Source organism: Hyla sarda, chromosome 7 (genome assembly GCF_029499605.1).
Source record: "Hyla sarda isolate aHylSar1 chromosome 7, aHylSar1.hap1, whole genome shotgun sequence".
Taxonomy (NCBI): Eukaryota; Metazoa; Chordata; class Amphibia; order Anura; family Hylidae; genus Hyla; species Hyla sarda.
The window spans coordinates 6,780,303-6,800,427 of record NC_079195.1 but is presented as its reverse complement, the minus strand read 5'-3'; the positions used below and the strand labels follow the sequence as shown (position 1 = coordinate 6,800,427).

The 20,125-nt window shown below is 44.0% G+C and overlaps 1 protein-coding gene across 2 annotated transcripts in view; it reads left to right on the top strand.

Annotated features, from left to right (window-relative positions):
* The window catches only part of AXDND1 (axonemal dynein light chain domain containing 1), a 163,623-nt gene that overhangs the window by 101,332 nt on the left and 42,166 nt on the right, over positions 1 to 20,125 (top strand). For both annotated transcript variants that reach the window (XM_056529377.1, XM_056529378.1), the window contains exons 14-17: positions 409 to 484; positions 885 to 1,119; positions 16,463 to 16,676; positions 20,002 to 20,095. In XM_056529377.1, coding sequence (XP_056385352.1) covers positions 409 to 484; positions 885 to 1,119; positions 16,463 to 16,676; positions 20,002 to 20,095 — 619 coding nt within the window. The remainder of the gene's footprint in view (positions 1 to 408; positions 485 to 884; positions 1,120 to 16,462; positions 16,677 to 20,001; positions 20,096 to 20,125) is intronic.

Sequence of the window (20,125 nt, the reverse complement as noted above, 5' to 3'; positions counted from 1 at the left end):
ATATAAAGTTATATAAATGTAATATAAAGTTATATAAATGTAATATACAGTCATATAAACTTATACAAAGTCATATAAAGTAATATAAAGTCATATAAAGTTATATAAACGTAATATAAAGTCATATAAGCTTATACAAAGTCATATAAAGTTATATAAATGTAATATAAAGTCATATAAATGTAATATACAGTCATATAAACTTATACAAAGTCATATAAAGTAATATAAAGTCATATAAAGTTATATAAACGTAATATAAAGTCATATAAGCTTATACAAAGTCATATAAAGTTATATAAATGTAATATAAAGTCATATAAACTTATACAAAGTTAAATCAATGTATATAAAATCCTATAAAGTTACCGGTATATAAAGTCATCCCTTTTCCTCTTTTTGTACCAGTGTGGACTGGCGATATCATGCTGTTCCGGAAGAGGTGGCCGCAGCGATACTGCAGGATGTGAAGAACTGGGAAAATGTACGCAGGTTTGATACCTACACAAGGGTTTCCTTTTGCGCAGCCTGACATTATAGTTTTTTTGTCAAAAATAAATAAAAATAAATTCATTCTATGGGAACAGCAGTGTTAAAGCGTCTGTATTGTATTATATTGGATTGTGGCTTTATGCAGTCAGTCCTATAACACAATATTTCATGTGGGATTTTCAGCTGTGCTTGTCTTTTTAACTTGATCGTGACCACCCCCCAAACCCAAGCTGGGTGACAAAATTCTATCAAGGCTCATTATTTGCAGTACATGGTTGTCATTATGTAAGGTATTATAAAACCATTAAAAAAAAATTTGTAGGGCAAAAAAAAAAAAAAAAAATGGAATTGCGCAATTTTGTTGGACAATAATTTTCACTTTCTCCATGTAGATGCTGGCGGAGGAACAACAACGGTTTGAGGGGAACAATGTCCTCAGCAGTCAAGAGTCTCTAAAAATGGCCTTCGATATCCACAAGGAATGGTCCCAACTTGGAGAGAAACTGCTGAAAAGACACGAAGGCCCGGACGGGAGCCCTGCACCAGAGCAGCAGACCATGGAGGACCTGAACAACACCATAGGGGAACTGGGAGAGCAATACAGAAGACGGGTGGAGGGGGAGAACGGTGAGTGACTCTATGGGACAGGGGAAGGAACTTGACATGAGGGTCGGCAGATACGGGAGCAGTAAAGGAAGAGACTAAGGGAGCGATCACGGGGCAGATCTTTATTCATTACATCACATTATATACTGTATACTGCATGTTTCATATGAACAATCCTATGGACGTTCACATTGATCTACATAAGAAACATCACCGACAAACACAGACCACACAGCTTTCCTAGGTGCAGAACATACACACACAAGGCCACGTGTTGGGTTTAGTTTTGTGGGGAGGGGTTGTATTTATTTCCTACTGATTTACTATATTGGCGCATTGGTTAGTAATTTGTGGCGCACCCATAGTTTTTTTTTTTGTGGGTGCAAAACAACCTGAACTTCCTGAAAATTGCAAAAAAAAAAAAAAAGTCATTTTTATGATTCTTACACATATCAACTACACCGCTCACCGCTCTTACACATATCAACTACACCGCTCACCGCTCTTACACATATCAACTACACCGCTCACCGCTCTTACACATATCAACTACACCGCTCACCGCTCTTACACATATCAACTACACCGCTCACCGCTCTTACACATATCAACTACACCGCTCACCGCTCTTACACATATCAACTACACTGCTCACCGCTCTTACACATATCAACTACACCGCTCACTGCTCTTACACATATCATCTACACCGCTCACCGCTCTTACACATATCAACTACACTGCTCACCGCTCTTACACATATCAACTACACCGCTCACCGCTCTTACACATATCAACTACACTGCTCACCGCTCTTACACATATCAACTACACCGCTCACTGCTCTTACACATATCATCTACACCGCTCACCGCTCTTACACATATCAACTACACTGCTCACCGCTCTTACACATATCAACTACACCGCTCACCGCTCTTACACATATCATCTACACCGCTCACCGCTCTTACACATATCAACTACACCGATCACCGCTCTCACACATATCAACTACACTGCTCAGCGCTCTTACACATATCAACTACACCGCTCACCGCTCTTACACATATCAACTACACCGCTCACCGCTCTTACACATATCGACTACACCGCTCACCGCTCTTACACATATCAACTACACCGCTCACCGCTCTTACACATATCAACTACACCGCTCACCGCTCTTACACATATCAACTACACTGCTCAGCGCTCTTACACATATCATCTACACTGCTCACCGCTCTTACACATATCAACTACACCGCTCACCGCTCTTACACATATCAACTACACCGCTCACCGCTCTTACACATATCAACTACACCGCTCACCGCTCTTACACATATCAACTACACCGCTCACCGCTCTTACACATATCAACTACACTGCTCACTGCTCTTACACATATCAACTACACTGCTCACCGCTCTTACACATATCAACTACACTGCTCACTGCTCTTACACATATCAACTACACTGCTCACCGCTCTTACACATATCAACTACACTGCTCACCGCTCTTACACATATCAACTACACTGCTCACCGCTCTTACACATATCCACTACACTGCTCACCGCTCTTACACATATCAACTACACTGCTCACCGCTCTTACACATATCAACTACACTGCTCACCACTCTTACACATATCAACTACACCGCTCACCGCTCTTACACATATCATCTACACTGCTCACCGCTCTTACACATATCAACTACACTGCTCACCGCTCTTACACATATCAACTACACCGCTCACTGCTCTTACACATATCAACTACACTGCTCACCGCTCTTACACATATCAACTACACCGCTCACCGCTCTTACACATATCAACTACACTGCTCACCGCTCTTACACATATCAACTACACCGCTCACCGCTCTTACACATATCATCTACACCGCTCACCGCTCTTACACATATCAACTACACCGCTCACCGCTCTTACACATATCATCTACACCGCTCACCGCACTTACACATATCATCTACACCGCTCACCGCTCTTACACATATCATCTACACCGCTCACCGCTCTTACACATATCAACTACACCGCTCACTGCTCTTACACATATCAACTACACCGCTCACCGCTCTTACACATATCAACTACACCGCTCACCGCTCTTACACATATCAACTACACCGCTCACCGCTCTTACACATATCAACTACACCGCTCACCGCTCTTACACATATCAACTACACTGCTCACCGCTCTTACACATATCAACTACACTGTTCACCGCTCTTACACATATCAACTACACCGCTCACCGCTCTTACACATATCAACTACACCGCTCACCGCTCTTACACATGTCATCTACACCGCTCACCGCTCTTACACATATCAACTACACCGCTCACCGCTCTTACACATATCATCTACACCGCTCACCGCTCTTACACATATCATCTACACCGCTCACCGCTCTTACACATATCAACTACACCGCTCACTGCTCTTACACATGTCAACTACACCGCTCACCGCTCTTACACATATCAACTACACTGCTCACCGCTCTTATACATATCAACTACACCGCTCACCGGTCTTACACATATCAACTACACCGCTCACCGCTCTTACACATATCATCTACACCGCTCACCGCTCTTACACATATCAACTACACCGCTCACCGCTCTTACACATATCAACTACACCGCTCACCGCTCTTACACATATCAACTACACTGCTCACCGCTTAATACACATATCAACTACACCGCTCACCGCTCTTACACATATCATCTACACCGCTCACCGCTCTTACACATATCATCTACACCGCTCACCGCTCTTACACATATCATCTACACCGCTCACCGCTCTTATACATATCAACTACACCGCTCACCGCTCTTACACATATCATCTACACCGCTCACCGCTCTTACACATATCAACTACACCGCTCACTGCTCTTACACATATCAACTACACTGCTCACCGCTCTTATACATATCAACTACACCGCTCACCGCTCTTACACATATCAACTACACTGCTCACCGCTCTTATACATATCAACTACACCGCTCACCGCTCTTACACATATCAACTACACTGCTCACCGCTCTTACACATATCATCTACACCGATCACCGCTCTTACACATATCAACTACACCGCTCACCGCTCTTCAACATATCAACTACACCGCTCACCGCTCTTACACATATCAACTACACCGCTCACCGCTCTTACACATATCAACTACACCGCTCACTGCTCTTACACATATCAACTACACCGCTCACCGCTCTTACACATATCAACTACACTGCTCAACGCTCTTACACATATCAACTACACCGCTCTTACACATATCATCTACACTGCTCACCGCTCTTATACATATCAACTACACCGATCACCGCTCTTACACATATCATCTACACCGCTCACCGCTCTTACACATATCAACTACACCACTCACCGCTCTTACACATATCAACTACACCGCTCATCGCTCTTACACATATCATCTACACTGCTCACCGCTCTTACACATATCAACTACACTGCTCTTACACATATCGACTACACCGCTCACCGCTCTTACACATATCATCTACACTGCTCACCGCTCTTACACATATCATCTACACCGCTCACTGCTCTTACACATATCAACTACACCGCTCACCGCTCTTACACATATCAACTACACCGCTCACCGCTCTTACACATATCAACTACACCGCTCACCGCTCTTACACATATCATCTACACCGCTCACCGCTCTTACACATATCAACTACACCGCTCACCGCTCTTACACATATCAACTACACCGCTCACCGCTCTTACACATATCGACTACACCGCTCACCGCTCTTACACATATCATCTACACTGCTCACTGCTCTTACACATATCATCTACACCGCTCACTGCTCTTACACATATCAACTACACCGCTCACCGCTCTTACACATATCAACTACACTGCTCACCGCTCTTACACATATCAACTACACTGCTCACCATTCTTACACATATCAACTACACCGCTCACCGCTCTTACACATATCAACTACACCGCTCACCGCTCTTACACATATCATCTACACCACTCACTGCTCTTACACATTTCAACTACACCGCTCACCGCTCTTACACATATCAACTACACCGCTCACCGCTCTTATACATATCAACTACACCGCTCACCGCTCTTACACATATCAACTACACTGCTCAACGCTCTTACACATATCAACTACACCGCTCTTACACATATCATCTACACTGCTCACCGCTCTTACACATATCAACTACACCGATCACCGCTCTTACACATATCATCTACACCGCTCACCGCTCTTACACATATCAACTACACCGCTCACCGCTCTTACACATATCATCTACACCGCTCATCGCTCTTACACATATCATCTACACTGCTCACCGCTCTTACACATATCAACTACACTGCTCTTACACATATCGACTACACCGCTCACCGCTCTTACACATATCATCTACACTGCTCACCGCTCTTACACATATCATCTACACCGCTCACTGCTCTTACACATATCAACTACACCGCTCACCGCTCTTACACATATCAACTACACCGCTCACCGCTCTTACACATATCAACTACACCGCTCACCGCTCTTACACATATCATCTACACCGCTCACCGCTCTTACACATATCAACTACACCGCTCACCGCTCTTACACATATCAACTACACCGCTCACCGCTCTTACACATATCAACTACACCGCTCACCGCTCTTACACATATCGACTACACCGCTCACCGCTCTTACACATATCATCTACACTGCTCACTGCTCTTACACATATCATCTACACCGCTCACTGCTCTTACACATATCAACTACACCGCTCACCGCTCTTACACATATCAACTACACCGCTCACCGCTCTTACACATATCAACTACACCGCTCACCGCTCTTACACATATCAACTACACCGCTCACCGCTCTTACACATATCGACTACACCGCTCACCGCTCTTACACATATCATCTACACTGCTCACTGCTCTTACACATATCATCTACACCGCTCACTGCTCTTACACATATCAACTACACCGCTCACCGCTCTCACACATATCAACTACACCGCTCACCGCTCTTACACATATCAACTACACCGCTCACCGCTCTTACACATATCAACTACACTGCTCACCGCTCTTACACATATCATCTACACCACTCACTGCTCTTACACATATCAACTACACCGCTCACCGCTCTTACACATATCAACTACACCGCTCACCGCTCTTACACATATCATCTACACCACTCACTGCTCTTACACATATCAACTACACTGCTCACCGCTCTTACACATATCAACTACACTGCTCAACGCTCTTACACATATCAACTACACCGCTCTTACACATATCATCTACACTGCTCACCGCTCTTATACATATCAACTACACCGATCACCGCTCTTACACATATCATCTACACCGCTCACCGCTCTTACACATATCAACTACACCGCTCATTGCTCTTACACATATCATCTACACTGCTCACCGCTCTTACACATATCAACTACACTGCTCTTACACATATCAACTACACCGCTCACCGCTCTTACACATATCATCTACACTGCTCACCGCTCTTACACATATCATCTACACCGCTCACTGCTCTTACACATATCAACTACACCGCTCACCGCTCTTACACATATCAACTACACCGCTGACCGCTCTTACACATATCATCTACACCGCTCACCGCTCTTACACATATCAACTACACCGCTCACCGCTCTTACACATATCAACTACACCGCTCACCGCTCTTACACATATCAACTACACCGCTCACCGCTCTTACACATATCAACTACACCGCTCACCGCTCTTACACATATCGACTACACCGCTCACCGCTCTTACACATATCATCTACACTGCTCACTGCTCTTACACATATCATCTACACCGCTCACTGCTCTTACACATATCAACTACACCGCTCACCGCTCTTACACATATCATCTACACCACTCACCGCTCTTACACATATCGACTACACCGCTCACCGCTCTTACACATATCAACTACACTGCTCACCGCTCTTACACATATAAACTACACCGCTCACCGCTCTTACACATATCATCTACACCGCTCACCGCTCTTACACATATCATCTACACCGCTCATTGCTCTTACACATATCAACTACACTGCTCACCGCTCTTACACATATCAACTACACCGCTCACCGCTCTTACACATATCAACTACACCGCTCACCGCTCTTACACATATCAACTACACCGCTCACCGCTCTTACACATATCAACTACACCGCTCACCGCTCTTACACATATCAACTACACCGCTCACCGCTCTTACACATATCAACTACACCGCTCACCGCTCTTACACATATCATCTACACCGCTCTTACACATATCATCTACACTGCTCACCGCTGTTATACATATCAACTACACCGATCACCGCTCTTACACATATCATCTACACCGCTCTTACACATATCATCTACACTGCTCACCGCTCTTACACATATCAACTACACTGCTCACCGCTCTTACACATATCAACTACACCACTCACCGCTCTTACACATATCAACTACACCGCTCATCGCTCTTACACATATCATCTACACTGCTCACCGCTCTTACACATATCAACTACACCGCTCTTACACATATCGACTACACCGCTCACCGCTCTTACACATATCATCTACACTGCTCACCGCTCTTACACATATCATCTACACCGCTCACCGCTCTTACACATATCAATTACACCGCTCACCGCTCTTACACATATCATCTACACCGCTCACTGCTCTTACACATATCAACTACACCGCTCACCGCACTTACACATATCAACTACACCGCTCACCGCTCTTACACATATCAACTACACCGCTCACCGCTCTTATACATATCAACTACACCGCTCACCGCTCTTACACATATCAACTACACTGCTCACCGCTCTTACACATATCATCTACACCGATCACCGCTCTTACACATATCAACTACACCGCTCACCGCTCTTACACATATCAACTACACCGCTCACCGCTCTTACACATATCAACTACACCGCTCACCGCTCTTACACATATCAACTACACCGCTCACTGCTCTTACACATATCAACTACACCGCTCACTGCTCTTACACATATCAACTACACTGCTCACCGCTCTTACACATATCAACTACACCGCTCACCGCTCTTACACATATCAACTACACTGCTCAACGCTCTTACACATATCAACTGCACCGCTCTTACACATATCATCTACACTGCTCACCGCTCTTATACATATCAACTACACCGATCACCGCTCTTACACATATCAACTACACTGCTCACCGCTCTTACACATATCAACTACACCACTCACCGCTCTTACACATATCAACTACACCGCTCATCGCTCTTACACATATCATCTACACTGCTCACCGCTCTTACACATATCATCTACACTGCTCACCGCTCTTACACATATCATCTACACCGCTCACTGCTCTTACACATATCATCTACACTGCTCACCGCTCTTACACATATCAACTACACCGCTCTTACACATATCGACTACACCGCTCACCGCTCTTACACATATCATCTACACTGCTCACCGCTCTTACACATATCAACTACACCGCTCACCGCTCTTACACATATCATCTACACCGCTCACCGCTCTTACACATATCAACTACACCGCTCACCGCTTTTACACATATCAACTACACCGCTCACCGCTCTTACACATATCATCTACACCGCTCACCGCTCTTACACATATCAACTACACCGCTCACCGCTCTTACACATATCAACTACACCGCTCACCGCTCTTACACATATCATCTACACCGCTCACCGCTCTTACACATATCAACTACACTGCTCACCGCTCTTACACATATCATCTACACCACTCACCGCTCTTACACATATCAACTACACCGATCACCGCTCTTACACATATCAACTACACCGCTCACCGCTCTTACACATATCAACTACACCGCTCACCGCTCTTACACATATCATCTACACCACTCACCGCTCTTACACATATCAACTACACCGATCACCGCTCTTACACATATCAACTACACCGCTCACCGCTCTTACACATATCAACTACACTGCTCACCGCTCTTACACATATCATCTACACCACTCACCGCTCTTACACATATCATCTACACCACTCACCGCTCTTACACATATCAACTACACCGATCACCGCTCTTACACATATCAACTACACCGCTCACCGCTCTTACACATATCATCTACACCGCTCACCGCTCTTACACATATCAACTACACCACTCACCGCTCTTACACATATCAACTACACCGCTCACCGCTCTTACACATATCAACTACACCGCTCACCGCTCTTACACATATCAACTACACCGCTCACCGCTCTTACACATATCAACTACACCGCTCACCGCTCTTGCACATATCAACTACACCGCTCACCGCTCTTACACATATCAACTACACCGCTCATCGCTCTTACACATATCAACTACACCGCTCACCGCTCTTACACATATCAACTACACTGCTCACCGCTCTTACACATATCATCTACACCGCTCACCGCTCTTACACATATCAACTACACCGCTCACCGCTCTTACACATATCAACTACACCGCTCACCGCTCTTACACATATCAACTACACTGCTCACCGCTCTTATACATATCAACTACACCGCTCACCGCTCTTACACATATCAACTACACTGCTCACCGCTCTTACACATATCATCTACACCGATCACCGCTCTTACACATATCAACTACACCGCTCACCGCTCTTACACATATCAACTACACCGCTCACCGCTCTTACACATATCATCTACACCACTCACCGCTCTTACACATATCAACTACACCGATCACCGCTCTTACACATATCAACTACACCGCTCACCGCTCTTACACATATCAACTACACCGCTCTTACACATATCATCTACACCGCTCACCGCTCTTACACATATCATCTACACCGCTCACCGCTCTTATACATATCAACTACACCGCTCACCGCTCTTACACATATCATCTACACCGCTCACCGCTCTTACACATATCAACTACACCGCTCACTGCTCTTACACATATCAACTACACTGCTCACCGCTCTTATACATATCAACTACACCGCTCACCGCTCTTACACATATCAACTACACTGCTCACCGCTCTTATACATATCAACTACACCGCTCACCGCTCTTACACATATCAACTACACTGCTCACCGCTCTTACACATATCATCTACACCGATCACCGCTCTTACACATATCAACTACACCGCTCACCGCTCTTCAACATATCAACTACACCGCTCACCGCTCTTACACATATCAACTACACCGCTCACCGCTCTTACACATATCAACTACACCGCTCACTGCTCTTACACATATCAACTACACCGCTCACCGCTCTTACACATATCAACTACACTGCTCAACGCTCTTACACATATCAACTACACCGCTCTTACACATATCATCTACACTGCTCACCGCTCTTATACATATCAACTACACCGATCACCGCTCTTACACATATCATCTACACCGCTCACCGCTCTTACACATATCAACTACACCACTCACCGCTCTTACACATATCAACTACACCGCTCATCGCTCTTACACATATCATCTACACTGCTCACCGCTCTTACACATATCAACTACACTGCTCTTACACATATCGACTACACCGCTCACCGCTCTTACACATATCATCTACACTGCTCACCGCTCTTACACATATCATCTACACCGCTCACTGCTCTTACACATATCAACTACACCGCTCACCGCTCTTACACATATCAACTACACCGCTCACCGCTCTTACACATATCAACTACACCGCTCACCGCTCTTACACATATCATCTACACCGCTCACCGCTCTTACACATATCAACTACACCGCTCACCGCTCTTACACATATCAACTACACCGCTCTTACACATATCAACTACACCGCTCACCGCTCTTACACATATCATCTACACTGCTCACTGCTCTTACACATATCATCTACACCGCTCACTGCTCTTACACATATCAACTACACCGCTCACCGCTCTTACACATATCAACTACACTGCTCACCGCTCTTACACATATCATCTACACCACTCACCGCTCTTACACATATCAACTACACCGCTCACCGCTCTTACACATATCAACTACACTGCTCACCATTCTTACACATATCAACTACACCGCTCACCGCTCTTACACATATCAACTACACCGCTCACCGCTCTTACACATATCATCTACACTGCTCACCATTCTTACACATATCAACTACACTGCTCACCATTCTTACACATATCAACTACACCGCTCACCGCTCTTACACATATCAACTACACCGCTCACCGCTCTTACACATATCATATACACCACTCACTGCTCTTACACATTTCAACTACACCGCTCACCGCTCTTACACATATCAACTACACTGCTCAACGCTCTTACACATATCAACTACACCGCTCTTACACATATCATCTACACTGCTCACCGCTCTTACACATATCAACTACACCGATCACCGCTCTTACACATATCATCTACACCGCTCACCGCTCTTACACATATCAACTACACCGCTCACCGCTCTTACACATATCATCTACACCGCTCACCGCTCTTACACATATCAACTACACCGCTCACCGCTCTTACACATATCATCTACACCGCTCATCGCTCTTACACATATCATCTACACTGCTCACCGCTCTTACACATATCAACTACACTGCTCTTACACATATCGACTACACCGCTCACCGCTCTTACACATATCATCTACACTGCTCACCGCTCTTACACATATCATCTACACCGCTCACTGCTCTTACACATATCAACTACACCGCTCACCGCTCTTACACATATCAACTACACCGCTCACCGCTCTTACACATATCAACTACACCGCTCACCGCTCTTACACATATCATCTACACCGCTCACCGCTCTTACACATATCAACTACACCGCTCACCGCTCTTACACATATCAACTACACCGCTCACCGCTCTTACACATATCAACTACACCGCTCACCGCTCTTACACATATCGACTACACCGCTCACCGCTCTTACACATATCATCTACACTGCTCACTGCTCTTACACATATCATCTACACCGCTCACTGCTCTTACACATATCAACTACACCGCTCACCGCTCTTACACATATCAACTACACCGCTCACCGCTCTTACACATATCAACTACACCGCTCACCGCTCTTACACATATCAACTACACCGCTCACCGCTCTTACATATATCGACTACACCGCTCACCGCTCTTACACATATCATCTACACTGCTCACTGCTCTTACACATATCATCTACACCGCTCACTGCTCTTACACATATCAACTACACCGCTCACCGCTCTCACACATATCAACTACACCGCTCACCGCTCTTACACATATCAACTACACCGCTCACCGCTCTTACACATATCAACTACACTGCTCACCGCTCTTACACATATCATCTACACCACTCACTGCTCTTACACATATCAACTACACCGCTCACCGCTCTTACACATATCAACTACACCGCTCACCGCTCTTACACATATCATCTACACCACTCACTGCTCTTACACATATCAACTACACTGCTCACCGCTCTTACACATATCAACTACACTGCTCAACGCTCTTACACATATCAACTACACCGCTCTTACACATATCATCTACACTGCTCACCGCTCTTATACATATCAACTACACCGATCACCGCTCTTACACATATCATCTACACCGCTCACCGCTCTTACACATATCAACTACACCGCTCATTGCTCTTACACATATCATCTACACTGCTCACCGCTCTTACACATATCAACTACACTGCTCTTACACATATCAACTACACTGCTCACCGCTCTTACACATATCAACTACACCGCTCACCGCTCTTACACATATCATCTACACTGCTCACCGCTCTTACACATATCATCTACACCGCTCACCGCTCTTACACATATCAACTACACCGCTCACCGCTCTTACACATATCAACTACACCGCTGACCGCTCTTACACATATCATCTACACCGCTCACCGCTCTTACACATATCAACTACACCGCTCACCGCTCTTACACATATCAACTACACCGCTCACCGCTCTTACACATATCAACTACACCGCTCACCGCTCTTACACATATCAACTACACCGCTCACCGCTCTTACACATATCGACTACACCGCTCACCGCTCTTACACATATCATCTACACTGCTCACTGCTCTTACATATATCATCTACACCGCTCACTGCTCTTACACATATCAACTACACCGATCACCGCTCTTACACATATCAACTACACCGCTCACCGCTCTTACACATATCAACTACACCGATCACCGCTCTTACACATATCAACTACACCGCTCACCGCTCTTACACATATCGACTACACCGCTCACCGCTCTTACACATATCAACTACACCGCTCACCGCTCTTACACATATCATCTACACCACTCACCGCTCTTACACATATCGACTACACCGATCACCACTCTTACACATATCAACTACACTGCTCACCGCTCTTACACATATCAACTACACTGCTCACCGCTCTTACACATATAAACTACACCGCTCACCGCTCTTACACATATCAACTACACCGCTCACCGCTCTTACACATATCAACTACACCGCTCACCGCTCTTACACATATCATCTACACCGCTCACCGCTCTTACACATATCATCTACACCGCTCACCGCTCTTACACATATCATCTACACCGCTCACCGCTCTTACACATATCAACTACACCGCTCACCGCTCTTACACATATCAACTACACTGCTCACCGCTCTTATACATATCAACTACACCGCTCACCGGTCTTACACATATCAACTACACCGCTCACCGCTCTTACACATATCAACTACACCGCTCACCGCTCTTACACATATCAACTACACCGCTCACCGCTCTTACACATATCAACTACACCGCTCACCGCTCTTACACATATCAACTACACCGCTCACCGCTCTTACACATATCATCTACACCGCTCTTACACATATCATCTACACTGCTCACCGCTGTTATACATATCAACTACACCGATCACCGCTCTTACACATATCATCTACACCGCTCTTACACATATCATCTACACTGCTCACCGCTCTTACACATATCAACTACACTGCTCACCGCTCTTACACATATCAACTACACCACTCACCGCTCTTACACATATCAACTACACCGCTCATCGCTCTTACACATATCATCTACACTGCTCACCGCTCTTACACATATCAACTACACCGCTCTTACACATATCGACTACACCGCTCACCGCTCTTACACATATCATCTACACTGCTCACCGCTCTTACACATATCATCTACACCGCTCACCGCTCTTACACATATCAATTACACCGCTCACCGCTCTTACACATATCATCTACACCGCTCACTGCTCTTACACATATCAACTACACCGCTCACCGCTCTTACACATATCAACTACACCGCTCACCGCTCTTACACATATCAACTACACCGCTCACCGCTCTTATACATATCAACTACACCGCTCACCGCTCTTACACATATCAACTACACTGCTCACCGCTCTTACACATATCATCTACACCGATCACCGCTCTTACACATATCAACTACACCGCTCACCGCTCTTACACATATCAACTACACCGCTCACCGCTCTTACACATATCAACTACACCGCTCACCGCTCTTACACATATCAACTACACCGCTCACTGCTCTTACACATATCAACTACACCGCTCACTGCTCTTACACATATCAACTACACTGCTCACCGCTCTTACACATATCAACTACACCGCTCACCGCTCTTACACATATCAACTACACTCCTCAACGCTCTTACACATATCAACTGCACCGCTCTTACACATATCATCTACACTGCTCACCGCTCTTATACATATCAACTACACCGATCACCGCTCTTACACATATCAACTACACTGCTCACCGCTCTTACACATATCAACTACACCACTCACCGCTCTTACACATATCAACTACACCGCTCATCGCTCTTACACATATCATCTACACTGCTCACCGCTCTTACACATATCAACTACACCGCTCTTACACATATCGACTACACCGCTCACCGCTCTTACACATATCATCTACACTGCTCACCGCTCTTACACATATCAACTACACCGCTCACCGCTCTTACACATATCATCTACACCGCTCACCGCTCTTACACATATCAACTACACCGCTCACTGCTCTTACACATATCAACTACACTGCTCAACGCTCTTACACATATCAACTGCACCGCTCTTACACATATCATCTACACTGCTCACCGCTCTTATACATATCAACTACACCGATCACCGCTCTTACACATATCAACTACACTGCTCACCGCTCTTACACATATCAACTACACCACTCACCGCTCTTACACATATCAACTACACCGCTCACTGCTCTTACACATATCAACTACACCGCTCATCGCTCTTACACATATCATCTACACTGCTCACCGCTCTTACACATATCAACTACACCGCTCAACGCTCTTACACATATCATCTACACCGCTCACCGCTCTTACACATATCAACTACACCGCTCACCGCTCTTACACATATCAACTACACCGCTCACCGCTCTTTCACATATCAACTACACCGCTCACCGCTCTTACACATATCAACTACACCGCTCACCGCTCTTACACATATCATCTACACCGCTCACCACTCTTACACATATCAACTACACCGCTCACCGCTCTTACACATATCATCTACACCGCTCACCGCTCTTACACATATCAACTACACCGCTCTCCGCTCTTACACATATCAACTACACTGCTCACCGCTCTTACACATATCAACTACACCGCTCACCGCTCTTACACATATCAACTACACCGCTCACCGCTCTTACACATATCAACTACAGCTTCTATAGCCACGTGTACTAAGGACATCTGAAGACAAAGAAAGCGACCATGTGTATATACTACTATATACTATATATATACAATATGTGATATATTAGATGCTGTATCACAGTATAATGTATTATTTAGCTGTTTTGCTGCTTTTTCTTCACTTTGCTAACCAGGAGTTGCCATAGGCCTCACATCCTTCTCAAACAGCCTGAACTCCTGGTCATCCCCAATTCATCCACTCAGACACACCCCCAATGAAATCAAAGAATCTGATTGGTTAAACCTGCATCATCTGCTTCCTGAATGGACGGCTCAGGCGGAGCGGATATTGGAACTGACTGAAAGTGCAGAATCAGAAGACACATCCGATGTGATCACAGGCAAAAAGTAAGAGCAATATACCGATATATACCAAATCACACCTCTCCATATAGATACATAAGAGAAATATACCGCTATATACTGAATGACACATCTCCATATAAATACATAAAGTAATATACCGCTATATACTGAATGACACATCTCCATATAGATACATAAGAGGAATATACCGCTATATACTGAATGACACATCTCCATATAAATACATAAGAGGAATATACCGCTATACACTGAATGACACATCTCCATATAAATACATAAAGTAATATACCGCTATATACCAAATCACACCTCTCCATATAGACACATAAGAGCAATATACCGATATATACCGAATCACACATCTCCATATAGATACATAAGAGGAATATACCACTATATACTGAATCACACATCTCCATATAGATACATAAAGTAATATAGCGCTATATACTGAATGACACATCTCCATATAGATACATAAGAGGAATATACCGCAATAAACTGAATGACACATCTCCATATAGATACATAAGAGGAATATACCGCTATATACCGAATCACACATCTCCATATAGATACATAAGAGGAATATACCGCTATATACTGAATGACACATCTCCATATAGATACATAAGAGGAATATACCGCTATATACCGAATCACACATCTCCATATAGATACATAAAGTAATAAACCACTATATACCGAATGATACATCTCCATATAGATACATAAGAGGAATATACCGCTATATACTGAATGACACATCTCCATATAGATACATAAGAGAAATATACAGCCATATACCGAATGATACATCTCCATATAGATACATAAAGTAATATAGCGCTATATACTGAATGACACATCTCCATATAGATACATAAGAGGATTATACCGCTATATACCAAATCACACATCTCCATATAGATACATAAGAGGAATATACCGCTATATACCAAATCACACATCTCCATATAGATACATAAGAGGAATATACTGCTATATAACAAATCACACATCTCCATATAGATACATAAGAGGAATATACCGCAATAAACTGAATGACACATCTCCATATAGATACATAAGAGGAATTTACCGCAATAAACTGAATGACACATCTCCATATAGATACATAAGAGGAATTTACCGCAATAAACTGAATGACACATCTCCATATAAATACATAAAGTTATATACCGCTATATACCGAATGACACATCTCCTTATAGATAAATAAGAGGAATATACTGCTATATACCGAATCACACATCTCCATATAAATACATAAGAGGAATATACCGCGATATACCAAATCACACCTCTCCATATAGATATATATGAGGAATATACCGCTATATACTGAATGACACATCTCCATATAGATACATAAGAGGTATATACCGAATCACACATCTCCATATAAATACATAAGAGGATTATACCGCTATATACTGAATGACACATCTCCATATAGATACATAAGAGGAATATACGGCTATATACCAAATCACACCTCTCCATATAGATACATAAGAGGAATATACCGCTATATACTGAATGACACATCTCCATATAGATACATAAGAGGTATAAACCGCTATATACCGAATGACACATCTCCATATAGATACATAAGAGGATTATACCGCTATATACTGAATGACACATCTCCATATAGATACATAAGAGGAATATACGGCTATATACCAAATCACACCTCTCCATATAGATACATAAGAGGAATATACCGCTATATACTGAATGACACATCTCCATATAGATACATAAGAGGTATATACCACTATATACCGAATCACACATCTCCATATAGATACATATGAGGAATATACCGCTAGATACTGAATGACACATCTCCATATAGATACATAAGAGCAATATACCGCTATATACTGAATGACACATCTCCATATAGATACATAAGAGGTATATACCGCTATATACCGAATCACACATCTCCATATAGATACATAAGAGGAATATACTGCTATATACTGAATGACACATCTTCATATAGATACATAAGAGGTATATACCGCTATATACCAAATCACACATCTCCATATAGATACATAAGAGGAATATACCGCTATATACTGAATCACACATCTCCATATAGATACATAAGAGGAATATACCGCTATATACCAAATCACGCATCTCCATATAGATACATAAGAGGAATATACCGCTATATACTGAATGACACATCTCCATATAAATACATAAAGTAATATACCGCTATATACCAAATCACACATCTCCATATAGATACATAAGAGGAATATACCGCTATATACCGAATCACACATCTCCATATAGGTACATCGAGCAATATGCTGATATATACCAAATCTGTGGCAGAGGGGTCTTTGGGGTCCCTCAAACATCCGGGCCCAGGAACAACTGCTACCATTGCGCCCTCTGTTCTGCCCCTGATGGCCGCTTACTCAACACTTGGCACCTGTCCGCAGGTCGTGCCTGGTTTTGCAGTTCCGCCACATTTTCTTCAGTGTGATTGAGCTGCAATACCATACACATCCTGTGGACAGCCGTGGCGCTGTTTTTCTAATCCAATAATCCTCTTTAAGAAGTAGCTGCCCGTATACAGCAACAGGCTGCAACTATACTATACCGCCATTTAACTGGATATTGTAATAGGAAAAGGGAAATTTATCAAAGGCTTTCTGAACTATTGTAGCAGAAAAAAATGTACATTTTGGCGTACACGTGTTCTGTGCAGACATTTTGGCGTACACGTGTTCTGTGCAGACATTTTGGCGTACACGTGTTCTGTGCAGACATTTTGGCGTACACGTGTTCTGTGCAGACATTTTGGCGTACACGTGTTCTGTGCAGACATTTTGGCGTACACGTGTTCTGTGCAGACATTTTGGCGTACACGTGTTCTGTGCAGACATTTTGGCGTACACGTGTTCTGTGCAGACATTTTGGCGTACACGTGTTCTGTGCAGACATTTTGGCGTACACGTGTTCTGTGCAGACATTTTGGCGTACACGTGTTCTGTGCAGACATTTTGGCGTACACGTGTTCTGTGCAGACATTTTGGCGTACACGTGTTCTGTGCAGAGGTCTAGAGGGAAGAGGGAGCCTCGAGTGACCTGGAGGATTAACTACAGAAATTGGTGGAATTTGTAGCCAAAATCAACGACTGCTTATAGATCTCTGTTTGTGGCGCGAGGGCGGCGGATGCTGCGATTTATTAAGAGGAGCCATATTGTTCTCCACATATGACAGTATATAAAATGCTGCCCTCTTGTGTCAAATGATATGTTCTGGTTATTATTCCTTCTGATTTAGGGTGGACCTGGAGGACGTCCTGAAAAGGCTGCAGCACTGGGTACTGAGCACCACGAATGGAACCGAGCGCGACGATCTGCTGCTCACCCAACAGGTCTGCCCCATTACATACAGAAGAACAGGG